General features: G+C 34.9%; 1 protein-coding gene and 3 long non-coding RNA genes across 4 annotated transcripts; 1 reads left to right on the plus strand and 3 right to left on the minus strand.

Annotated features, from left to right (window-relative positions):
- Window positions 1-11,439: 11,439 nt before the first annotated feature.
- LOC110871154 lies at window positions 11,440-12,726 on the minus strand. Its single transcript, XR_002553516.2, has 3 exons — window positions 12,513-12,726; window positions 12,122-12,288; window positions 11,440-11,999 (listed from the first exon to the last, which is right to left on the minus strand). It is a non-coding gene; the product is annotated as an uncharacterized LOC110871154 (long non-coding RNA).
- A 1,813-nt stretch (window positions 12,727-14,539) lies between these two features.
- LOC110871155 lies at window positions 14,540-16,290 on the minus strand. Its single transcript, XR_002553517.2, has 2 exons — window positions 14,896-16,290; window positions 14,540-14,797 (listed from the first exon to the last, which is right to left on the minus strand). It is a non-coding gene; the product is annotated as an uncharacterized LOC110871155 (long non-coding RNA).
- A 22-nt stretch (window positions 16,291-16,312) lies between these two features.
- On the minus strand, window positions 16,313-18,001 carry LOC110871156. The gene is made up of 4 exons (XR_004865393.1): window positions 17,941-18,001; window positions 17,450-17,854; window positions 17,187-17,229; window positions 16,313-16,569 (listed from the first exon to the last, which is right to left on the minus strand). It is a non-coding gene; the product is annotated as an uncharacterized LOC110871156 (long non-coding RNA).
- Window positions 18,002-19,125: 1,124 nt separating this feature from the next.
- On the plus strand, window positions 19,126-26,358 carry LOC110872958 (inositol phosphorylceramide glucuronosyltransferase 1). The gene is made up of 10 exons (XM_022121860.2): window positions 19,126-19,678; window positions 21,321-21,441; window positions 21,716-21,901; window positions 22,869-23,032; window positions 23,120-23,227; window positions 24,220-24,357; window positions 24,447-24,554; window positions 25,066-25,345; window positions 25,733-25,853; window positions 26,069-26,358. Exons 1-10 carry the CDS (start codon window positions 19,427-19,429, stop codon window positions 26,208-26,210), a joined length of 1,620 nt encoding a protein of 539 aa, XP_021977552.1. The 5' UTR covers window positions 19,126-19,426; the 3' UTR covers window positions 26,211-26,358.
- The last annotated feature ends 751 nt before the right edge of the window (window positions 26,359-27,109 follow it).

Here is a 27,109-nt window from a genome sequence, read left to right on the forward strand (position 1 = left end):
ATAATCTGAATTAGTAACATGTTTAGGGATAATTGGGCATGTAAGACTTGACATAGCACATAGTTAACCATCCGAACATAAGTTTTACGCAAACGACGCATTATAGTGGCTTATACTACCATAATGGGTCGAAACAGGTCAAAAGCACTTAGGTAAACTTCCAAATCAGAATGTTAGGTCTATTAAATCATGCCATATGAGTTGCAATACTCATTTGATTTATAGAACTTTATTCTATCCTATCTTCCGATTTAGGATCCGATTGTTTAACATAGTGATCCATACTAGGTGCCACTTGATTCCTTGATTTCCCAAGCTTTGTTAGGACACTTAATCAAGGATACTTGCAATCTCAAGTGAGTACATAGTCCCCTCTTTTACTGTTTTCAAATGTTTGGGGGTGAAACATATATGCCTATCTGTTATTTTCCTGATTTTAAACTACATGATTATACATGTTTAGTACACATTCTTTTGACAAATTAAACGATTTCCTATGGTTTAAACACTGATTTTTTTTCCAAAACTTAATAAACAAATTGTTGGATTGTAATATTTTTATACATTCACCCAGCCGATTGGTAGTATGATATAGCGCTATAGGACTAGACACCCCATTCCTGTTGTATGGAATGTCAGAAACCAAATTTTAACCAAATAGAAATTGCCTTTGTGGTGTTTCTATAGTCTCCAAAGTGTAGTTTGATACACTAAGGCTTTGTTGAATACCAAATCACGCTCTCTTTGTATATGTTGATATACTACAAAAGTACAGTTTGATGTGCTCTCAAATGTGATATACCAAAGTATATTTTGATATACTACGTACAAAATCCAACATATGTTTTAACATACTTTGTTATTTTAAACTAAAGTATATTTTGATATACTATCCAAAGCATAGTTTGATATGCTACTATTTTCCAAAGCATAGTTGATATGCTATTTTTAAACTAAAGTATATTTTGATATACTATCCAAAGCATAGTTTGATATGCTACTATTTTCCAAAGCATAGTTGATATGCTATTTTTAAACTAAAGTATATTTTGATATACTATCCAAAGCATAGTTGATATGCTACTTTTAAACCAAAGCATAGTTGATATGCTATTTTCAAACCAAAGTATAATTTGATATACTACTAATACTTTTATTCTTAAACCAAAGTATACTTGAGATATACTACCAAAACTATTATTTTAATTACTAAAGTATATTTTGATATACTATCCATTTAACTATTTCAAAACTAAAGTATACTTTGATATACTATTTATACAAACTTTTCAAAACCAAAGTATATTTTTGTCTATACTATAAACCCGTTTTCCAAAATGACACACTTTCAGAGACAAAACTTTTACATTAGATTCATGGCTATTTTGAAAACATAAAACCTTTTCTCGTATTATCTAAAGCCATGAATCTAATACACAAAACCCTATGTTACTCACAGGCATTTTTATGCTGACGTACCATATTTTCATATATGTTTCAGGTACTGCTATGTGATGATTGTGGATGCACGCTACATGTAGGATGGACTTGTGCCTTAGTGACTTAAAACTGAGAAACAATTATTTGTATTATTCTAAATTGTACCAAAACATTGAATTCAATAATTCAATAAAACAAAACTATTTATTCCATGGTTGTGAAACAATGATTCTGTTACAACACTCCCCGACGTTTCCGCCACGTTTTGTTGTTTTACGTGGTCGGGGTGTGACACATGAAGCAGGACACGCCCCTACAAATTACTAATTGCGGGGAGGCCCAAAAGTTATTGCGTAAAGGATGTGTTGTTTTCTTGGCTCATGTCGGGGACAAGGGAGCCGAAGAACCAAAACTCAAAGATATTCCTGTGATAAGGAAATATCCTGAAGTCTACCCTGAAGACTTGCCAGAATTATCCCCTCAACGACAAGACGAATCTTCGCATCGATTTGATTCCAGGCATCGCGCCTGTAGTCGATGCACTTTAGCGACTTACACCTTCGGAGATGCAAGAATTGGCAGTGCAACCTCAGAAGTTGATAGAGAAGGAAGATAACAGACCAAAAATTCCCTTTTGGGTAACCCAGATTTCTGCTCGTCAAGAAGGAGGCCGTAAATTTTCAAATGGGCATCAACTATCAAGAGCCGAACGAGCTAACCCACAAGAGTCAGTAACTCTTGCTGAGAATTAACGAATTTCTTATTTAACTAACTGTGAGGATCCAAACTACTATGACACGACTGATTGATGATCGAGTATCGTTAGCGATGAATTCAGGAAGGAAGTATACCGGGGAAATCGTGGGACGATAACTTGTTTTTAAACGTATATAAAGATGGTGTTTCCTACACAATGCACAAAACCGAGCTACACAGAATACAAAACCTTGAGGATCTAGAGAACATATGCTTAGGACCCTTGGGAACCCAGGTCCAAACTTGTAAAGGTTGTTACTTAGACACCATATCTGTTAACTCAATCGAACACCATTAACCTGACATATATGCCATTTCAGTTAACAGAACAGAAAGTACTTGAAATTCTTTCGTTAAAATCTTCACTTTTGCTTCTAGCCGAGTAGATGTTTGCATCTCTACTCCCCTTAAAGTAGTTGCATCACTTTGATTTTCTTCACTAAGAGCGAACACACATTTGCTTCGAATATTTGGTCGTTTCTCCATTTTAGCAAACACTCATTGTGTCATTACTTGAAAACTCACATATTACGCATGCACCTTTTGCTACGCTTGCGGTTTCATTTCAAGCGCTTCATTGAAGTTCGAATATTATGTTGCTAAACCTAATCACTGGGTTGTGATTCAAATGGCTTACATTATTGTTATTGTTGACTCTTTTGTTACCAAGTCAACACACTTTCTTGAAATTGCTTGCGTTCAAGTTACGTTCATAATTCATCATCGTAAACGTGCTGGGATTCCCTTGTTGATGCATACGTTTATTATCGGATTACGCCAGAACCAAGTTAAATTGCTCAAACTTATTCATTTCGCTTATTCAGTTTAAGACGTCATATGATGTAATGGGAGCGTCATATTCAAACATTTTTGCAAAGATTCTTTCATTACGAGTCGTAGTAGATTCGGTTGATCTACAACTCCACTAAATCGTTTGATTGACTTCGACACCTTGAGGTGATATTTTTCACAGAATTGAAGCTTGTGCTAATTGGGTTACTCACTTCATATACAGATTTAAATTATTTATTTGCTCTAAATCCATCTAGTTTATCACAATTAAAGCAGTCTCAACACAGTTGTGTGTCAAGGCAATGGTACATAGATTCATTCCATAGCACAATGTACCTCTTAATGATTCTTTCATTGACTAATCGAATACCTTGCGGTATTTAATACTTTTTCACCTTCGATCAAAAACAGTGGCTCTTTGATATTCTTTGTTCAACTGGAAACTTTACGACATTGTGTAAATCAAACCTTCGGGTTGTCTTTGTACACTTTCAATTGATTTCAGGCACGGTAAACTTGTGTAGTCACCACTATTATTGAATCTCGTCATTACGACACCCTGCGGTGTGATTAGCTTGTGCTAATCATGGTCAACTGTTTCACACAAAACTACATATACTTTTGTCAACTTGTCATATCAACATTTCTGATGCAACTACGAATTAAAACACTGATACACCAGATTCGCTTGTACCTCACTCGGTGTATTTTCGCAATTCGAGAATGTCAACACACAAATCCTCACCACTTATTATTTCAAAATTTGACAGGTCATCTTCATAATACTATCGCATCCAAATCATTGATTTTGAGTTCATATAGCGGAGGCTATGGGTTGTGAAAACTCGTTTGCATACTATGACCAATCATTTGAGAATCCTATTGGACAAAACTCCTCTTTTGTGGAACCCCTGTAACTGGATTACACTAGACTAGACGTCAACACAACTTATGCCCTTGACATTAAATGCTAAAAGCACATACCTTTTAACCATTGGATTTGTGTTGTTATATATAATCTTGGACTCACCTGATGTGAATAAGGTTTGTTTCGGTTTGGTGACTATTTGCCTCGGTATTATTTGTATACATACACGCATAATGAAACCCTAAGGAGTTAAGGTAGTACAAATTTCGAGGACGAAATTTTCTTAACGGGGGGAGAATGTGACAACCCTCACAATTACAGGTACTGTACAATTAATTAATTCTAATTATGTGCTTAATGACTGTGCTTGATAACAACTGACACTTTAAACAGCTTACTGATTTATGTTACAAACATACATGTGCATCACTTTACATACAGTCACTCCATTTATTTCATACAGACTCTTAGTGACAAACCTGATGCATAAAGCACAGTTAGCACAGTGAGCGGATAACCCAGACACATGCTGACAATGCCAGCACATAGACAGACACTATATTGAGGCCAGTATGAGCCAGGGATAGAGTACTACACCTGTCACACCCCGACCACGTAAAACAACAAAACGTGGCGGAAACGTCGGGGAGTGTTGTAACAGAATCATTGTTTCACAACCATGGATTAAACAAATTTCGTTTTATTGAATTAAATGAATTACAATGTCTTAACAACAAAGAAACATAACATAATTAACTAGTCTTGCATCTTTTAATGTCACTAAGGCCTTGTCCATTCCTATGTGAGCATACACCAATATCATCATCGTATAACACCAACTACTGTACCTGAAACACATGTGAAAATACGTCAGCATAAAAATGCCGGCGAGTACATAGATTTTATTGAATTAGGATTCATGACTTATAAGTTGACAAAAAGTTGTTTAACAAAAGTCAGTCATGATCCTTGTAAAATGTTTTGTTTTGTAAATCGTTTGAAAAGCGATGATAAATATGTATAGTAAAAAGAAAGAAAATGATGTAAGGTTAAATGAATAACCAAGTAAAATGAATTTGTATAAAACAAGCTGTTTTGTAAAACAATGTCTTGTGAAAATATGTTATTTGTATAAAATGTATAAGTCCAAATTGAATGATTTAAATAACGCTACGACATGTAATATAATACAAGCACTTATATATAGGAAGTACAAGCGGCGTATCCACCATGCTTGTATCATATTACACACATCTCGTTACTTAAATCACTTACCCAAATAAACCACCAATGTAAATTGCCCATGTCTAAACCAATTGTCAAATGTCTTCGTGAAAACCATGTCATAAATGTTTATGTCAAATGTCAATCGAGTAATGTGTAAACAAAATGTCATGTATGGCAAGTGAAATATGTATCAACTAAACTATAGGTAAAAATGCACAAACAATGTACTAAGTATGCGATAATGGACATACATAGCATGCGATGTAAAATGTACTAGGTATGATGAACATACATAGCATGAAAAGGTAATGTAAAACAATGTGCTAGTATGTTAAGTAAACATACATAGCAAAAACACAATGAAATCATGTACTAATAGTGTACTAATGAACATAGCAAGTATATGATGTAAAAATAATGGAAATCACGAAAGTAACAAGTAGGCACATGTGTTTCACCCCAAAATGTTTGGAAAACAGTAAAAGAGGGGACTATGTACTCACTTGAGGGTGCTTAGAAGTCTTGAATAACAACCAAGCAAAGCTAGAGGGATCACGGAAATCAAACGGCACCTAATATAGGTAACTATGTAAATAACCGGACCTAATCGGGAGATTGGATAGTATGAGGTTTCGTAAACCGAATGAGTATTGGAACTCATATGATATGGTTTAACAAGGCCTACATACTTAAAATGAAACCTAACCTAAGTGCTTACGACCCATTACGACCCGTTTAGGTAGCTTACGCTACTTTAACGCGTCGTTCGCGTAAAACGTGTTCGGAACGTCTAACTAGTCCTATGACAAGTAATGTATGCCTTAACATGTCTAATATTATTGTCTAATCAGTTAAATGTCAAAACTTAGGTTACATATGCTTAAAATGAATTTATGCGTAAAAAGGGCATTTTGGTAATTTTCCTAAGGCATAAGAATTACTTATGATACAACTACTTAAACGACGTGACCATAAGGTATAACCTTAAAAGGTTATTTCATATACAACTATGGTCACCTAAAGTGTTTGGTCGGATCCTAATGATCGACCAAATGGGTCGGGTTCGAAAGTATAAGCGATTGATTAGATCGCTTACCTTTACGACCCTAAACAAGCACAAATCTAAAAGCGACGAGCTAAACATGCTAGCGCATGTTTAGTAAAGTTAGAAAACAGGTTTGGTATCAAAACCGTATCAAAACAAACGGTTTTGATACCCTAGAGTAGTTTGGTTACAAAATACGCGAGGAAACGCATTTTGGCCGAAACTACGACTAGTCACTAAGCCTAGATAACGTGGAAATCAGTAGGTATAGTCACTAGGGACTATAACCATCGTGATTACGCTCACGTTATGAAGTTCAAACGAACTTCGCATTGACCATAAACTGGTTAATGCAAAAAGTCAAACACAGTTTGACTTTAACGCTAAAACGAACGAAAAACGCGAAAGAATACTTACAGAAGGTCCCCGCAAGATTGAATTCCAAGTATTTCTCAGGTATGAAGTGATAATCACTCCAACTTAGAGAAAATCTCAGAATTCAAGTGAGGAATGAATGAAATGAAGGTGGGTATTTATAGGAATGGCACAACCGTTAGGATCGTTCATCGCGAAACGTGCTTCGATCTCGGCCGTCCAAGTGGGCACATGGTATTTGGATACCATAGGCTCTTAAAAACCATCAAATTTGGCCCCTTGAATGATAAAAAACCAGGTTCAAGGGTGTGGAACAGCTGGAACAGATTTTTTTTGCTGATCTGGGACTTTCACGCGGCCCGCGTAAGCTGGCACAACAATCTCACGCGGCCCGCCTGGGCAAGGTTTCCAGAATTGGCAGAAATGGTCCCTGCACTTTAGAAACTTGGATTTGATGCATTTTTGGCACGTTTAAGCCCCGTTAACCTCATTTCAAGGCTCTAAAATGAAGTTAAAGTGTAGGGAACTCAAAATATGCTCAAAAATATCTCGGATGTCGGTTCGTTTGGTCGTACGATCGCGATGTTTGCTTAATTACGACGGAATGCGCATAAGCGCGAAAAACGATCCAAATTGCGCGACGAATGATTTTTCTCATGCTAAACACTAAAATAAAATATTTTAATGCTTACATAAATTTTGGATGTCCGGAAGTATTCAGAACGTAAAATATGCGCGAAAATGCAAACTTATGCACTTTTTGACGCTTTTAGTCCCTGAATGAGCATAAAGTTTATTTTTGCGCACCAAACACCTCAAAGCCTATTTCTAAGCTATGTAAAGGATATTTAGGGCATATTTAACTTATGATCAAGTTCCGCAAGGTCTGTTACAGTACAAATTGACATACTTTCGCAGTTTGTCGAATTTAGTCCCTGTAAGCGAATAAACTTGATTTCGGCATACCAAACCATCCAAAACTTATTTCTAAGTTATGTAAGGGTTATTTAAGGTATGTTAAGCCTATTTAACTGTTCCGGAGTGTTTGTTGCATTAAACTGGTTATATTTACGCATCAGATCGCGTATAACCTTCCAGAAAGCGATTTAAAGCCCGAAATCGAACAAGAATTAATATGTGCAAACGATACACATATTTATACAAATCCCAAGTATGAAATACATTATTTCATTGGTTTGGAATTTGTTTGATGGTTGAAGTGACACAGGTGTCACAACACCAGTATGGAGTGTAGGGAAGTGAGGACCATAAGACTGTGTCACTAGGTGATAGTTTGAGTGCCGGAAAGTGCCTAAAACTCATTTTAAGTATAGAATTCTGCATTTTTAGCAACAATTCAGCTTTTAACACACTCGTACTATACAGAGAATTGACTAAATGGTCTGAACGCTTTCCTAAGTGTTGGAATTAAAATTCGTTATAAAAAGATGCATAAAAGACACTGTGCGGTACAATTAAACGCTTTAACGGAACAATACGTAACCGAACAACCAGACATTACCCGGGACACCAAAATATTGTCAGAAATATTATTTTATCATTCTTAATTATTTACGGTCGCAAAAATCCCCACACACTATAGAAACATGGCATACACCCACTATTCTTGAAAATACCCTTAACCTTCTAATTAATTACCCACTAATTACCAAAATTTTACAAATTACCCCCCCCCAACCGAATTTTCAGCCAAATCATTACTAATATATTTTGTTGAGATTTTATTTAGTGTAATCTTCATTTGATTGGCCAAGAATCTAGGTAATAATCACAATAGGCTAGAAGGCTCATGATTTCCAAGAAATGCTGATTATAACATTAAAACCACACTCAAACTCACCCTCTCTCTCTCTCCCATTCGGCTCCCCCTAGCTGATTTCACCATCACCACCACTTAATCACCTTCATCTTCATCATACTCAAGCTCCATTCAAGCATTGAAGGTGGTTCATGAAGGTAGCAAGTTGAAGGAACTTCAAGGGAGCTTTGTTCTAATCTTATCAAAATCTTTTCTCACCATCATCTTCACTAGATTTCTACCATAGCCTTGTGCTAGTAGTAAGTCTCTACACCTTGTTCCATCTTATTCTTAGTTAAAATGTGATGTACAATGTTATTTGTTTAAATCACAAGAAATAGAACCCTAAAAGATGAACATGGAACTCTACATAAAAAGTTTGTATGAAGTTGAAATCAGGTTGGTTTAGGGTTGGTTAAAGCATGCACGAAGTATGATCATTAAATCATCGATAAACCATGGGTAGGACCCTTGTTGATGCGTTTTTAGTAACTTCTACATTGTAAACAGCATGCTGATTGGTATTTCCAGCCAACTTCAACAGGCTGTAACTGGACCTTTTTAAATCGAAAAACCGATTTTCTGAAGTCTAAAATATGCATTTTGGAATAACCGAGCAAATGGCACTGGAATCGTAATTTTTTGAGGTCGTTTACTATTTTTAAAGGACTGTTTTTGGACAGCAGCTTAAGCTGTGTTTTTCCTGCAGAAAAAGTGTGTTGTATTCGGAGGCATAACTTGAAACCTGAGTAGAATCAACTCATGGAATTTTTACAGTAGATGTTCACCGTTGTCACGATGATCCTCCAACTGGAATTTCGTCAATCGGACTTACGGTTAATTTTTAGTGAATTATTCCGTAAACTGCAATCAGAAAGTAACAAATCTGATTGCAGTCGGGTAAATAAATTTCTATAAAATATTGGTAACGAACTGGACCCTGATATTTTTACACAATAAAATTTGGATCGTATGCGTCATTCTGTAAAAATTTGGGAATTTTTGGAACAAGTTAACTATTTTATTAAATTGCTCGAAAACAGTCCAGTTTTGATTAATAAAGCTGAAACAACTGAAGTAATGCTTTGCATGTCTAAATGTCGGAATTGGTTATGTGAGAACGATCTACGGGATATATGTAAAAGAAAATGATATGCTATTAAGCATGGACACCTCCATTTACAAAGGAGACTATGGCTAAATTTTCCGAAAATCCTAACACTTAGTAAATATTTTCAAGATGAGTGTTTACTAGTATATTTAAGATTTCGTTTTCAAAGATAAAACTCGTCATAATATTATCACCAAATACAAAATATCGGAAATTGGTTTATACATAAAAGTGGATAAATATATGTTCTATAATAAAGACTTAAAAATATATTTCCGATATCCCATCTTTGGGAAGGAAGCACGAAGCTAAAATACTTGAGAAGTATTAATACAGAAATATTGTATTAACAATTATTCCGAAGCTAAATATAATTATTATAACTTGGAATAATACCAGAAACGTAACTCAAAAACGTAAATACAAAGGCAAGGCATGGCCCGTTCGTCTAATAGACCATAGTACATTGTAGGGAGTCGTGTATGCTGAAGAGATTTGGGTTACAAGTATCGAAGACACAATACTGTGAGTTCATGTCCCCCTTTTCTCTTAACTATTTTCAGTTTTACACCTCGGGGGTGAAATACATGTTACAGACATTTACATGCATTACAGACATTTATTTACATGGTACGGTTAGCTTAAGGAGGGTTTTTATTACGCGAACATGTGAGTGGTGGGCATGACACTTAAGGCCGTTAATCCTCGTTGTAGGACCGAGGGACATTAGTGATAGATCTATTTGGGTGTAGCGAGCCCCACTCCTGAGTCCGCTGAGTGGACCATGAGATGACTAAGTGCCCGACGCACAAATCCGCTAGGTTTGAGTCTTCCTTCATCACTTCACACTTATCATTGGCTTTGCAACCCAATAGTGGTCTCTTTTTCCTTAATTGCTACATACCAGGGATTTTCATACATACTGACATTTTTACAAAAGTTTATACATACTCACTTACACATGAACTCGCTCAACTTTTGTTGATTTTTCAAACTACATGTATTTCAGGGAATTAGTAAATGGATCTGGCGGGCGTTGGAGTTTTTAAGCTGCGTTGTGAATAAAGATGTCATCCAAGTCATTAGGGCTTAGGAGGCGTATCTTAATCCTGGACGAGATACGTGGTCCTAAACTCGGGGTTGTTTTAAAATCTTTTGTTGAGTCTTTTTTGAACTCCTTAAAACATGTCATGGTTGGTAACTTGAATTTGGTCTCGTCATTTCAGACAATTACGTTGTAGTACTTTTAAACTTAAATTAATGGATGTACATCTACTGGTTTTATCATATAGTGTTGTTATGATCATATGCAATGGTATTAAAAAGTCACACCAATAATCACGCTTCCGCAAAAGTCAGGGTGTGACAAAAGATATTAATGCTTATATCGGTAAACACGATGCTGAATGCTTGTTTCTCGTTTGATGGACAAGAAATGTTATTTACCTGATTTTTCATGCGAGTATCTGAATGATGAGAAAGGTGAGCTTCGTGGTCTGTTCTGGGCTGATGAAGAAATGAAGCATAATTATATGCAACTAGGTTATAACCCGTGGTACCCACGGGTCGCTCTATTTTAAGGATATTAATATTTTATTAATTTTATTACAAGGGTTTTTTTATAAAATTTGTGAGGATATTTATACAATGATTCAATGTGAATCGTATATAATAATATATGCAAACAATGGAATTTATCAATGGTAACATTTACCATATAATTTTCAAAATATTACCAGATATTTTTCTACTTATGTAGAATGATCCAGACCAAGATGAAAGGATGATAGCCCGTCTCGCCTTTCTCTGGATACACATTTGAATTGATGACTTGATATAGCATTTAGGTTGGTCAAAATCTCAAAGAGTAGCATTTCAAAAGGAATATAAAGCATTATATGAACAAATAAAACATATAAATGTATTACTGTGTATAACATATAGATTAATAACCTAATTTATAAAAGTAAAATGAAATATAACACGTAACAGTGTAATGCAATAAGGCTGTAAAATCTAGTTTACAAATGCAGAGATATAACACAAAAAAACCTACTTCCAGTAGAAAAGTAAAGTTGGAACACTTGTTTAGTTTTAAACTTCAAATTATTTATCCTGTCTCACATTTGGTTAACAATATTCTTTCCTTAGCCGTGAAAAGGGAAATCAAATCTAGCAAAAGAACTCAATAGGTCACTTTATTTTACTTAAATATTAATTGAAATCATAACATTACATGAAGAGAAAAAAGCAAACATAATCATATAACATCAGGGGTGATTCGAATTATACCTGAACCATATAAAAGAATCCATCAAAATTGTTCAAAATGTTGAATGAAAGAAATGGCAATTGAGAAACGGATTTGAAATCTTCAGATTGCCACCACAGAAACCGAATGGAATTTCGGGTTTTTCGTGCACTCAATCTCTAGATGTAGAACTGAAGTAAATAATCATCAAATTCATCAAATGAACACAAATCTCACTCAATATCCATAGAACTTCACTAATCATCATAAACTTCGCAACAACTAATCACAAATTGAAGTCAACAGTAGTCAAATCTACAACAAACTCAACAAAAATTAGGTATTACTCAAAGTAAATTATAACATGAACGATAGAAGATCAAATAAGCAATATAAAACTATGGAAGATGAAATAAGCAATTAGACATAAAAGATACCTTGAAAAGAATCAAGAGGTGAAAGATTGTAATTCGTGTGTAGGAATTTGAAGCCTTCCTCCCAAATCGCAATGAATAAAGTGGTTAGACTTGCATCACCATGTGGGCCACCAATCATAAGCCAACCTGATGGGTGCAAATGGGAGATGGTGTTTTCACAAGCCAACCTGATAGATGCAGATTGGATAGCAAGTATAAGAGCCATGTTAATATATTAAAATCGACTATTTATAGCTCTAGACCAACGATTTAACATGTAGTTTGAACCGGAACTACAACAACGACATCTTATAAAAATAATTATCCACTTCACTTTTTATATAAAAATATAGTTTGTTAATTAGTAAACACGATAGAATCAACCACAATGATCAGAGCAGAACTATCATACCTTCACCACTGAGAGAGAGGACGACACTTACATCAGCAACCGTTGCGTCTCTAACCTACCATAAAGCTTGGCACCTAGAATGAAATAACATAAAGCTCAAAATTTGACGATTGCATTAGTTGCTTTTTTAATGGCAAAATAAGTTAATCAGTGTCCTTACCACATGGGTTATGTTTTACAATTATGTAAGTATGAACTAACAAATAAATTTAACCTGTCACACCCCCAAAATCCACCATGCGGAGTACCACCGTTTGGAGGCGTGACGTGACCAGGATCGAGCCACCAATCATATTGAACAACGTGATTAAGTAAATGAAACCAACCACAATACAATTGGTGACCAAAGCTAGTTAACTAAGTTCGAATTAAACAGCGGAAGTATTAAAAGCAAAACCCAAAATATAAGTTCATAGTCCATAAGTTTAAAATCCAAAACGTAGATTTAATAAGTTCATAAGGATTAAGTGTTTATTACGGAACATGACAGTCCGTACACCACAACGACTCCTTCCTCGTGCAAGCTCCAAGCATCTAGCGACCTGTAAGGCATGTAACAACGAGTCAACAACAAAGTTGAGTGAGTTCACGGTTGGTTGATTAGTTTTAAGTTGTTTCTGAAAACGCGGTTTGTCTTTCGTTGGCGTAATTGCCGTGGGGGTTACCCCGTAGTTGAAAGTATGTTTAACCAGTTCATTCCTTATTACCCAAACCATATTCATGGTTAGTGGGGGCTTCCCCATGTGAACCACTAGACTGTACCATATCGACTACTACGCAAGTAAGTTGTGCCCTACATCAGTGTCTATCAGCACTGACGGTTTGCCATAGTCCATTAGTACACGCCCGTCCGACTGGCACGGTGTGAGGTTTGTTAAACCTAATAGCGCTAATAACTAATGACCCGCTCGCCATTGTCCTCGGCGATTAAGTCGATATAAAATGAGGGACTTATGATAGAGTTTTGTCTAGTAAGTTTTAAGGTTGTTGTCCTACCCAAGGAGGACGAACGTACGTAGTTCTACCCAAGGAGAATACGCAGGAATAATATTGGCATCCTACCCAAGGAGGATGGTCGTACATATCCTACCCAAGGAGGATATGTAGATTCAGTTTTAAATTCTTTAACCCATTCCCAAACCACCGGGAATCCCATGCCTTAGAAAGTGTGTGAACTCACATTGGTTTGCTCGGTTAGATTCTCAAAGATAGCTAACAGTCAAGGTCGGTCAATCACGTCTACTAGCACAAGGCTAGGGTAGAATCTAGTGAAGATGATAAAGAAATGGTGATGAACAAGCAAGAAAGAAAGCTCCTTGAAGCTCCACAAGTTGCAAGTCTCTTGTATCCACCTTCTACACTTGAATGGGACTTGAATAAAGGATGAAGATGATGGTGGTTATGTGGTGGTGATGGGGGCGGTTGTGGGTGGAGCCGAAAGAGAGAGAGAGAGTGTGTGTGAAGAGAGAGAGTAATCTTTGTGAAGATATGGAAGTGATATGGTGATCTCAAGACACTACTTATAATCATTTCAAATTTCTTGGCAAGTGCAAGACCCAATCATATAAAAAGGGAATATTTCATGGGGATATGGTGATGATGATGGTGGGTCCTCTTGGGGACGGTTGCACACGGGGGGGGGGGGGGGGGTCTTGATGTAAGTTTTTGTAACTAAATGCAAAGGTTAGTTTATTGTCAAGTATAAATTTACATATACTAGTTACTTGATATTTAACGGGTGTTATGGTAAACGGGGATCATGACTAGCCAAAAATAATTAAACAATGGGTTTGACAAAAATTTAGTGTCCCGCGTAATGTCCGGTTGTTCGGTCGGATACTGTTCCGTTAAATTGTTTAATTATTCTGTAAAGTGTCTAATATATATATTTTTGTAATACAATTAATTCCTAACACATAGGAAAATATTCAGGACTATTTATTAACTTTTCTGTATACTATTAGTATGTTAACACGCACATTTAAGTATAACACAGTATTCAGAGAGCAGTTAAATGATTCAGCACATTCATCAAGCACTTTAATTATTATTAATAAATTGTACGGAATACATGGAAATTTTGAGGGTTGTCACATTCTACATCTAATATCGGATTCAACGCATAAACCAGAACACCATAGGATATACAGCAAAAGCAAACGAAAAAACGTATATGATAAACTTTCAACATACCGAATTAAATGATGGTGAAGGATATCGCAGTACCCGCAACACCAAATAGCACAATGGTCATGCGATTGCAAATTTTTTTTTTAACTTGGAACCTGTATATCATGGCAAAAATAAATATTATCATTAATATGATTTAATGATAATATGAAACATGACTAATAGAAACATAGAGGGTTATATAAATCGTAACCTTCCCTATGAATAACTTCTAAATCGTAACCATTGGAGCAATATAATTAGGAGCGCCAACTGTTAAATAAGCCTAAATGCCCCCAGTTTAGAATTTAAATGAAGAAATCATAAATTATCTTTGCAACTCAAAAAATGAATAGAAGAGCGAACATAACACATCAAAAGTCAAAAACTCGCCTTCTTTTATATGAAAAGTCTCATGCAAATACTCTTTGCCAAGCAAAATAGTATCATGCATATCATATGATGGTCAAATTAGTTGTGATTTTAGATTATAGTCAAACATATACCTACCATAAAGTAAAAAAAAAAAAGCATACCTGAAGCCCCCATACACTTTTGTTTCATGCTTCACATAAACACAACCTACCACAATGGTAAATAAAATATTTAAAACTAAAATTACATGTAAGTTAGTATTATTATATCAACTATAATTTACAATGGTTTCCAAATGGGTCACTTTTTGAAAAAATCAACGCATTCATTATTTTCATTCTATTCCTTAAGTGCCAGGTTCCAAAACTTTTTTGAAGATCAAAACCGGATTCAGTTGAAAGCCCATCAAGAGATCTTCCAATAACCTGTTGATTTAAATCACTATTTCAAAAGTTGAAGGAAATCGTGATGCAATCAAATGGGTTAAAATGTTAAATAATAAGATAGTTAAAAAAGAAACACATCCAATTTGAAAGTTGACCATGGTTTGTTTACACATAATGCCTAAGAACCTGGTACATCATATTATTTGAGAACATCTAATCAAATTTCAAATGCGTATATAAAGGGATTTTGTTTATTGATGGACGATTCAAATTAATTATGCTTATTCAATGGATTAGTTGCGATTTAATGATCTTCAACATCGTGGATTGCGAGGACTTAAAATGTTGAAGTGTTATATATGTAGTTTTCATATAGAAATTTTTAGGTATATACGTTTTCGACCCCCTGGTTCTATAGAAATTTTTGGATATATACGTTTTTTACCCCCATCTTCATTGTCAAGGTTCGCCACTGTAAGTTATCATGTTTTAACAGGTTATATAATCGTGTTGTCTATACCAATATGAAACAGGGCTCAAACAACGGACCAGCCGCAATTACTCCCTTCTACCGACACATCAGAGGCCACTATAACATTATCATCACTGTAGCAATAACCCAGTAAGAGATTACAAAACGGGCATAAATTCAACAAAATTAGTAAGTTTGTATATACGCACCTCATCCTAGGAAACCCCATATCCTTCCCCCTTAAACCCTAGGAAGAGGTCCAAAACGAAGAGTTGCTAAGTTAATGAGGTTAAAAAAAGAAAAAAAAACTGAGATTAAAAGCATAGAAAAATAATAAAAACTCAAAATTGTTGATATAAGGAAATGAAGATATTGGAAAGTTGACCATGGTGTGTGACCCATTACTCACCTATTACCCAACCTGCCCGCAGCCTGACCCGCCCAGTTTTCCACCACTACCAGTTATAGATACAATAAGATAGAGAGAAAATATACCTGAAAACATATATTAAACAATTCAAAACTTGTTTAACATAATAGAACTTGTTTTTTTTTTTGGCTTTTGTAGTGACTGTGAATTCACCATAACCTTCTGTTAGTGCAAAAATACGTCTGCCAAAGGTCGGCCCAGTGTAGAAACAACTTCTTTAATAACCTGATTCACACAAAACAAATATTGTTAGCTCAGTTCGTTTAAACTTCTTTAAAGTCGAGGAAATTGTGATATACACAGTATGCGGGAAAAAGTGTGATCTATTGTATAGATATAAGGGAGTTAGGAGATCATGGTATGCAGAGGTAAGTTTTGACCCATTAGCTTATGAATAGGTCGATTTGGGTTGGCTTTTACCTCAAACTGATCAAACGGGTCAAATAAAAAAGTAGCTAAAAGAGAACGGTCAATTGGGTCAAGTAAAAAAGTAGCTAAAAGGGAAAGCTCAAACGGGTCAATAAAATAATAGGTAAAAGGGAAAGCTTAAACGGGTCGAGTGGGTCACAGTGATTAAAAGTCATTCATATTCTATTTGTAACGCATAGAAAAACCTACAACATTGTATTCAAAGACTTTGATTATAATTGAGTATTCACATAAAATTTTTAAATGAATATAATGAGTTTGTTAATCATAAAAAATATTTAAAAAAGTGACACATATGCAAATCAACCAAGTTTTAATCCAAACCCATTCTAGAGCGCCCATCTTGCCACTTCCAATGATATGTACACATAGATAAAGAAAAGTTAATGGAAATGATGAAGTGTATAAACTACCTTCGAGTTAATCGTATCTCTTTTCGCTAAGGGTCTTCCCAGACTGAATAAACATATCAGAAACTACAAGCTTCAGTAACAACTCAATGACATATAATATTCATTATACACAAACACCACCAAACCGAATGATGCCCCAAATTTGTTTTAGCATTATTTGCTACAATTCCTTTAATAATAACATACACAAAAAAAAAAAAATCCCATAACCCAATACTTAAATTTTATTATATCTATTTAAATAATAATGACGATCAACTTACAAAACGTTTGTCAAAAACTTTATGATACTCTGTGCATCCGTATCTTGCTCATCATCTTCATCGAACATCCTATCGATAGAAACATCACTATCCGACTGATCAACAACTTCAAAATCACCATCTAATTGATGGTCCAAACATCAAGATTAGATTTTTTGGAATTTCAATGGTCAAAATTAGTAAAAACATCAGATCTATAGATACATATTTGTGATTATAATCAACGATAGTAAAAAAACAGAAGATTAAAAGTATAAAACATAAATCCATATGTTTATGGATTTTATTAAAACAACTAATAACAAAACAAAACAAAAAATAATCCTAATAAGTCGTTATACTTAAATACGATTCGATGAAGATTAAATGAAAAAGAAAACCATACCTGTAAGATCAAGTTGATTCCTGCAATAAGAAGATCTGTGAATCAAAATTTAAAAAAAAAAAAAACAGTAGAACCACCACCACCCAATAAAACGAAGCCTACATACCAGGCTTAATGTTTACCAACAGGACACGATGAAGAAAAAGACCTTCAGCAAATCCAATCTGAAAAATTAACAGTTAACATTAAGAGGCAAACGTTAATACTCAAATCAAACACACAATCACAATCTAAAGGAAAAATAAAAGAAAAAACGGGGTTTGAGTTAGGGTTTGAGTTGCGATTGTGTAAAGGAGAAGAATCAAAAGATGATTGGAAGATCAAAGAGATCAAAGAGATGTCAGTAGGTTTTTAGGGTTTGTGTGATAGGGAATAGAAAAGAAGCGTCTTTTACAGGTCTTTATAATCGGGTCATAATATGGGTATCTCGGATCCCGCATAACCCAAAATAATAATCCACCTTTTCCCGCCCAAAGCAAATGTGAGAAAGCATCACAAGCTGCCACATCAGCAAAATTTAACACATTTATTATATATAATAGATTTGGGGATGTTATCTCATTCGATTCCATGTTTTTTCAAATAAGTAGGTGTTTTTATGTTTTTATATCACTGACTATTTGTATTATATTATGCCGTGATGTTCACTATTATTGTTGGTCATTTTCAGATATGATATGGTATTTGCCCTTTCACCGGCATAGATAATCATCACAGGAACGTTACATTTGGTGATGCTCTGTGAGCATCAAAGACTGTTGAGTCATATAATTGGTTATTATCGGCTTTTAAAAAATGTTATGGACAGGAACCATGTGTAGTTTCTGTCTGTATGTCTGTCTATCTCTCTATCTCTATCTCTATTTATCTATCTATCTCTCTCTCTATCATCATCATCATCAATTCATCAAACTCAGTAAATCTCACCAATAGCAAAGCTAAGGTAGGGTCTAAGGAGGGTAAGATGTAGACAGCCTTACCTCTACTCCGTAGGAATAGAGAGACTGTCTCCAGTGAGACCCCTAACTCGATTGTAGTTTTGTATCAAGCCTTGGACCTAAGACACATAACACTCAAACAATCGGGACAAAAAAACTGATAGGTGCATGTACCCCGTGTCTTTCAGCTATCAACGTCACCACATGATGCATGATTAACCATCCGCCACTTTTAACGTTATTTTTATGAGATTAGTAAAATAACGTTAAAGTTAGTACTGTTTCACTTATATATATATACACACATTATATACACACAATATATAATAATAACATACCATAGACCTATGTATAATAACAATAATAATCATACCGGCTCGTGAAAGCCCCAGATCGGATCGTGATCTACCTGGAAAACGAATATCCGAGTAAACAACGGAGTTGCCACTTTTGACGCTTCTCCCAGTCGCAGGCCAGTGGAAATATCCACAACGAAGATACTCAAACCCTTTTCAAACCCCTCATTTTTGCTCTAAATCTTATCATAAACCAACCCTTTACAACATATCCCTTCCTTCTCATGATTACGATTGCTAGATTCTGATCATCTGCTTCCGATCTATTGAAATATCTCCTGTATTATATCCCGAAAAGATGAAATTGAGCCTGGTGTGGAAACTAGGGTTTGGATTGATTCTGTTATTAGCTGTTATTAATCAGTATGTACAAGCTGCTCCTGCTTCTGGATCGTCGTCTAGAGAAGCGTATGTAACTCTCTTATATGGTGATGAGTTCCTGCTTGGAGTTCGTGTTCTCGGAAAGTCTATTCGGGATACCAAAACGGCTAGAGATATGGTCGTTTTGGTTTCGGATGGTGTTTCAACCTATGCTAAGAAGCTCCTCAAGGTTTATTATCTTAAACTTGTTATCCATGTCATATTTCTTATTTGATTTTAGAACGAAATTAAATTGTTTTATGTGTTTAAATGGTAGGATCATGTTGATGTATTAGATATATATGTGTTAATTTTATATTGGTTTGTTAGTTGTTATTAATAATTCATTGTGTGAATGTGAAATCATTAGAGTTTATGATCTGAATTCTAGAAGAAATGTTATTCAATCTTGAGCCTAGCGCTTCGCTTCGGTCCTCGAACGATTATATCAAACCCTAAACAAGCCTTGAATCAACCAAACAACCTAAACTAGCCTTAAAGAAGCCTAAAACATGTCAGAAACCTTTAAAGATTGTATTTTTATCCTATACGCTTCGCCGAGAAAAGCCCTTGCTTTTTGAGAGCCTTGCACTGAGCCCCAAGGCTCACCCTTTGTGCCTTGAGTGCGCTTTGTGCATTTGACAACTATGTTTATAAGTTAAAAGGAAAAGAAGTGAAAGGTGGGTAGTTTATGATATATAACTTTCTAAGAAAATGAAATGGGTAAAAGGTAATGAACTTATTGTTTGGATTGTAGAACATGATATGTGCAGGCTCATAAGCTCATTTAGTTCAGAGATTTTGTGTTCATGCTGCTCAAATTCTAAGGGGCTGTTTGTTTAGCTCTTAATGAGGCTCTAAATGGTTCAGACCTCTTACTGGTTCAGCACTTAATGGTTCAGATTGTTTGTTTCGCGAGCAGATGTCTGAATGGTTCAGACATTTGCCTCTGAATGGTTAAGACATCTAATCTGAATTCGTCAGACATTTGCCTCTGAACTTAAGCATTATATTGGCTCTCAATGGTTCAGACCTCTTACTAGTTCAGCACTTAATGGTTCAGACCTCTTACTGATTCAACACTTAACCATTCAGAAGTTGCCAAACAACCCCCAAGTATGTATAGAGTTAGGTGATTACAGATGTTTATGTGGAATTGTGGAAACATTACAAAACAAAACATGTTGATATGACTAGTGAGTTCATTACTGAAAAGTACCTTTAACATCTTTTCCAGCCATGAATCCCTTCCCGGCTTATCCTTAAAACTAAAATAACGTGACAGACAACAAGACATATAACCATAATGCATGATATTCATTTTTATGTTACATGATCATGATAAAGCTAGAAGTGGTAGTTTTGAGCCATTAAGGCATTCACTGCTGATTTGGGTTTTATTTCGACTCTTATTAATTCAAAAGGGAAAATCAAAGAAATAAGTTAACAAGAAATTGGGTCGAAAGGTGTCCAATTTGTGCTTTTAATGCATATAAACTTTTGATTAAATTAATAATCAAATATTAAGTTTTTTAATCATATTCGACAAAAATGCTGGTAAGTTTAAATATATTGAGAAAATGGTACTTCAGCTCAACTCAACATAACCAATTTTGACCCGTACAAAAGCCTACCCCTTTGACTCTTTACTCAATCCGCCTGACCCTCCTAATCAGGTTTAAGCAATGATGTCAAAATGAAGTATGCAACTGTTTGATGTTTCCATGGTATGCGTAGAAATTTCGTTTTTTGTGTTTTTTGCAACTGTGGCATCATTTCTTTTTCTTCATATCACCACACGCTAATTAATTTTTTTGGGGTCATCTGTGCAGGCTGATGGCTGGATTGTGACGCCAATCAGTCTATTGCAAAATCCTAATCAAGTTCGACCAACAAGGTTTTGGGGTGTGTACACGAAGCTCAAGATTTTCAACATGACTGATTACAAAAAAGGTAATACTACCTTTTTACAATAAGCTGAATGATTAATCCTTAATGGGTTGAGGAAAAAGATTTTCTTAAAACTATTATCACACATAACACCTGATGTGATTGGACTAACAGAAATAGATTTCAAATATATAAGATAAATGAATACAGATCACACTTATAAGTTGATCATGTGACATAAATGCATAGTTATCATAGTTTATGATCTTGATTGTTTTGTTTATGATGGAGCTTAAATTTTTTGTCAAGGCTTTTGAAATGTTGTTTATTACTGCAGTGGTGTACCTTGATGCGGATACAATCGTGGTTAAGAATATTGATGATTTGTTCAAATGCGGAAAATTTTGTGCCAACTTAAAGCATTCGGAGAGGCTCAACTCGGGTGTTATGGTAGTCGAACCATCCGAAGAGCTTTTCAAGGACATGGTCAGCAAAGTCACAACTTTGTATTCTTATACTGGAGGTATGTTATCCCTTTAATAATGATTTCGGCAAAAAGGAAAATATAAGTTTCCAAAAATGACGAAATCGCAATTAACATATTCACTTGTCGTTCCTTTAAATTCTATTTGCTACTATTTCGGCTTTCCATTATGTAGTAATTAATTAACACAAAACTTACCATTTACACCAATATATCTTCAATTTATATTTTACAAATTAGTCATTTTCCATATGTTATCTTAGGAGGTGTTTGTTTTTCTAAAAAAAGATTTGCGTAGGCTCTTCTGTCTGCGCCGCGCAGACCATGCACAGACATTGCCATCTGCAGACTGTTTGTTTTTCCGAAGACATTTCATTAAAAAACGTCTACGCGAGCTCTTCTTGGTGCAGACTTGGCCTAGCCACTTCTAAGATCTTCTAAGGTCTGTAGAGGGTTAAAGTTGTTAAACACCACCACCGTCCACCACCCACCACCGTCCATCACCACCACCACCGTTCACCACCCATCACCACCGTCCATTTTGGAATTTTCAATAATTTTTTGCATTTTTATCAATTTGCCTGATATTATTTAAATCTTCATTTTGGAAGGTATATCTAACTTAATATGCATGTCCAGAATTACCTTTAAGAAAAAGATGGCGATTAATATATAAATTATGTAACTAAAAGTTTACATTTAATTGTGTAGACAATGTAAAAATCTAAGGAAAAAACATATTTATAAAATAAAAGAAGATTACAATAATTGGCAATTAACAATTGTTATATGTACCATGCAACCTTTGTGACAATTATCTGTCTAATCTAATAGCAAATCAGCATTCCTATTTAAATAAAAAATAGATATGGGTGCTAACATTTGTTTTCTTTTCCTTAAACTTGCCAGGAACAATAATATAGTACCTTTTATATTATCTTATTAAACAAAAATTCATTGTTAACTTCCCTCTTTTTTCATTGACATATTCTTGTTGCTTTGTTAGGTGACCAGGGTTTTCTGAACACATATTATGCTGGATTCGAGAGCGCACGTGTGTTCGACCCTAATATTTCTCCTGAAGAGCTCAAGTCTAAACCAGTTCCAGAGATGGAGAGACTTTCTACTCTCTATAATGCCGATGTTGGACTTTACATGCTTGCTAACAAGGTAAGTAGTTTAATTTATCCTAGTTTTTTGTTTCCAAAAGATTCTTGGATAGATTTAATAAATTATATTCAAATGTCTTTTACGCAGTGGATGGTAGACGAGAAAGAACTCCGTGTTATTCACTATACACTTGGCCCTCTTAAACCGTGGGATTGGTGGACATCCTGGCTTTTGAAACCTGTGGATGTGTGGCAGGTATTTTCTTATATTTGTATTTTTGTAGTTAAGTTGACCCGAAACGCTTTTTGACACATGTTTTTATATTTTTAATAAACTATCAATCTGTCAAATATGATTACAGATTTACAGAAGTTATATTATTCTGTCAATAATGTAACTAGTAATTAGACCCGCGCGCGGTGCTGCGCGGGTACATTGCAAACAACAAACGGATTAGTCCAAGCGTTTTGTGATGCGTTAAACATATGAAAACGCATGATTTGACGTATTCAATTTAACTCAATAGCATCAGGGTTGGATCATGGTTTTATTATAGATATATAATATGTATCAACTTTGGGTCGAAAAATAGAGCAACTTTAATTTATATTGTCGAATAAAAACATATTATATTTGTCCCCACTCAGTTCTGAACAAAACGTTCGCGGAAACATGGAACAACTAGAAACGTACATAAAATAAGCACGGAAACGTTTATATTTGACTTGACACGTATATAAAACATGTACATGTGGAAAAGTAGTTTTTTTGACGTAAAAGTACGAAAAGGTGTAAGCTCAAATTTAGAAACTCGAGGGGATGAAAATGAGATTTTGCGAAAAGTTAGTGAACGGAAATTATTGAAGAAAAATTAAATTAGCAAAAAAAACTTAATAGGTTAAAAACGTATATTGTATATGGTACAGAAGTAAAGTTGAAATATTAGAAATTGGAGAGGTTAGTTTGTATAACTTGTAAAATGGAGTAGGGGCTAAAAGTGCTAATTTGCAAAGTTGGGGGTGGATTTGTGGGTGTGTAAAAAAGGAGGGGGAGACTTTGTGAAATTATAAAAAGGGAATATCACCGACATTTGTGATTAAGAGTATATAAATTGTTTGGATTAAATGGTTACAGAGGTTTTATACATTAAAAATAACTTTAATCGACTTTTGGCCTGTTTCTCCCATTTAGTGATAATGTTTGGGATAATTATAGTTTATGATTGTTTTATGTATGATGATGGACAGAATATCAGAGATCAACTAGAGGAAACTCTTCCAGGAACTAGAGGCGGCAGAAATCCTCATGATGAATTTATTGTCAAATTTCTGTTCCTGCTTCCACTACTCACCTTACTTTTCTGTTACTACCGTTCTTCTCTTCAGGTTGGTCTTTTTAGAGCTGTTAATCTTTCTATGCGTTTTAATACTTTATATCCTCATTGTCCAAATCTTATTCAACATGTTTGGTTCAGACACGTTCTCTATGTGATCATGCCCGACACATATACTACAAAATCAAATCAGGTGGTACTCTTTCATACTCTGCAGTATCTTCATCTACCGTCAATTCTAGTCAACAGGTTCGTCTCTCTTCCTAACTTTTTGGTTTGCTAAATTTATCAAATATCGTCAGTTGTTTAGATTTACGTTTTGGAGTTGATTATCTGATTGATTATAGCATTTTGAAATCACAAGAATCAGTAGTGTTAGGAAAATATTACTGACTATTATCTTTATTCGTTAGTCGTTACTATATAATAACTATAACTAAAATATCATATACAGTTAAATACTAGGTTTTTAGGTTGTTCAAATGTTCACGTTATACATTATATTGATAGTATATTATTATATCATATTATGTTTTGTTGTCATATGATGTATTTAATAATTTCAACCTTATTTTTGTTTTTGGAATATTATGTTATTAGAACTAAAGACATTGTTATTTATAGCTTTTAACTATTTATTTCTACTTTCTAGTAGTAAATGATATTGCATTTCATTTTATTTGACACCAAACGTATGAGGCTTTTATCGAAAAGCGCATCCAAACACTTGGTAAAATTTCTAACATTTTGTTTTATATAGTTTTCAAATGGTGCACATGCAAAGGTGCCTGCGTTTCTCGGCGGGGTCTCGATTTTCTTCTGTTTCTTAGCTGCATTGGTAGCTCTTGCAATTGCCGGTTCGGTTGTACCTAGGCAAGTAAAGCCATGGACGGGGTTGCTCTTGATGTACGAGTGGACTTTTACGGGGTTCTTCCTGCTTTTTGGAGGTTATCTACATTTAATATATAAATGGGGGAAAATGGTAGCCAATCAAGGTGGATCCTCTCGGACCGGACCTTTAGATTATGATTCCGAAAAAGGTTTATTCTCTATTTATATTTCATACAACACATTCCGATAGATGTGTCAGTTTTGACCCATTTACTTATGAATGTATCATTTGGGGTTCTCTCTAATGGGTCAAACCGATAAAATATTTTTCGATTGGATTAAAAGATGCTGAAACTGTATGTGATGCATAAAACTTTCTAAATATTTTATCGAAATTATATGATTTAGTTGATTCCAATTTCCACATTATTTTATAAGAAATTTTTGGATAAAATGTTTTACGAGACCCGACCCAACCTATCTTGACCCATACAAAACTACATGTTATGACTGACCTGTTAGGCTGTTACCCGACCACCTCTGTAAAGCATAGTTGCAGACTCACTATAAAACGTCAATCTTGTTCTGTTTTGTAGGTCATCAGCGACAAGTGGCATGTGATATGGCAACGTGGTATTATGGGCTTGGAATGGCGTTTTTTGCCATTGCGACCCCTTCCGTGCCTCATATTTTAGGGATTACAGCTTTGTTTGCAAGGTACTTCATAATTACTTTGTGTTTAGACATGCATTTTGGAATTGATTATCAATTTTAACGTTTGAATAACGCATTCTAAAGCACACGTCGCTTTCAAAAGTTGATTCTGATCTGATCACGCTTTATTACTTCTAAGTTGTAACATGTAACTCCACAACTTCTTTACGCCTTTCATGTGACTGACCAGAGGGTTTCATATTTTGTTGCATCGACAGGTTAGGTTTGATGGTTGCAGGAGGTTTAGTATTTGCGTCTTTTGTGACATACGCATCTGAGCACCTAGCCATAAGGTCATTCGTGCGAGGCCTTGAAGATAAGGACACATCAAGGACGAGGAACTCGTGTTTCTTATGCTAATTGTAGTTGGAATTGTGAGTGTAAGTTATTTGTTGGTGTTATAGATTTTGATTTGTAATTTAGTGTCACATATGCATGTATACGGTCCGTTACCTATGAATTTTGCTCGTTTATAAATGTTGTTTGTGGTAGAATTTGATTTGACCTATAAGAACTCGGGTGGCTAAATAGATGGTGCGGGTAAAACGTCGCACTTTTTTGTATTGTGCCAAAGCACTGTTTAGGTTGATCCGTAAACACTATCATATTATTCTCTTAATATTTGGTTGATCTGTAAACACTATCATCATATTCTCTTTATATTTTAAATATTATTATGTTAAATTATAAGGATAACGCATGTCGAAGTAACCTAATTATTTCTTGATTTAAATCTAATGTTTATTTAGAGTGCAAATGACCAAAAAATGGCGCTATTGTTACAAAATAATCATAATATATTATAATTTCAACATATAGTACATATAACAACACACTTAATTGATGGTAAACAAGATAATCATAATATACAATTTAAACATATAGGATGGTAAACAAGATAATCATAAACATATATAGTACATATAACACACTTAATTTGTCACACCCCCAAAATACCACTTAGGGAGTGTCCCTGATAGGCGTGTGACGTACCAGCAATGAGCCACTAATTACATAGAACCCATACATGTTTCTAAAATAAAGTTCTTGATTAATAATAAAACACCATCCAAGTTCAAAAGAAAACCAAAGTATTCAGCGGAAGCAAAACCAAACGAAGTTAGATAGTTTAAAACCAACATAAAGTATCAACAAATCAGAACACAAATCCCTCCAATCGACCCATGAGACTCCAGCAACTCCAGACAGCAAGTTCCAATGTAACAGCTAACGACCTACAAGCATGCAAACGAGTGTGC

The sequence above is a fragment of the Helianthus annuus genome, chromosome 8, assembly GCF_002127325.2.
Source record: "Helianthus annuus cultivar XRQ/B chromosome 8, HanXRQr2.0-SUNRISE, whole genome shotgun sequence".
Taxonomy (NCBI): Eukaryota; Viridiplantae; Streptophyta; class Magnoliopsida; order Asterales; family Asteraceae; genus Helianthus; species Helianthus annuus.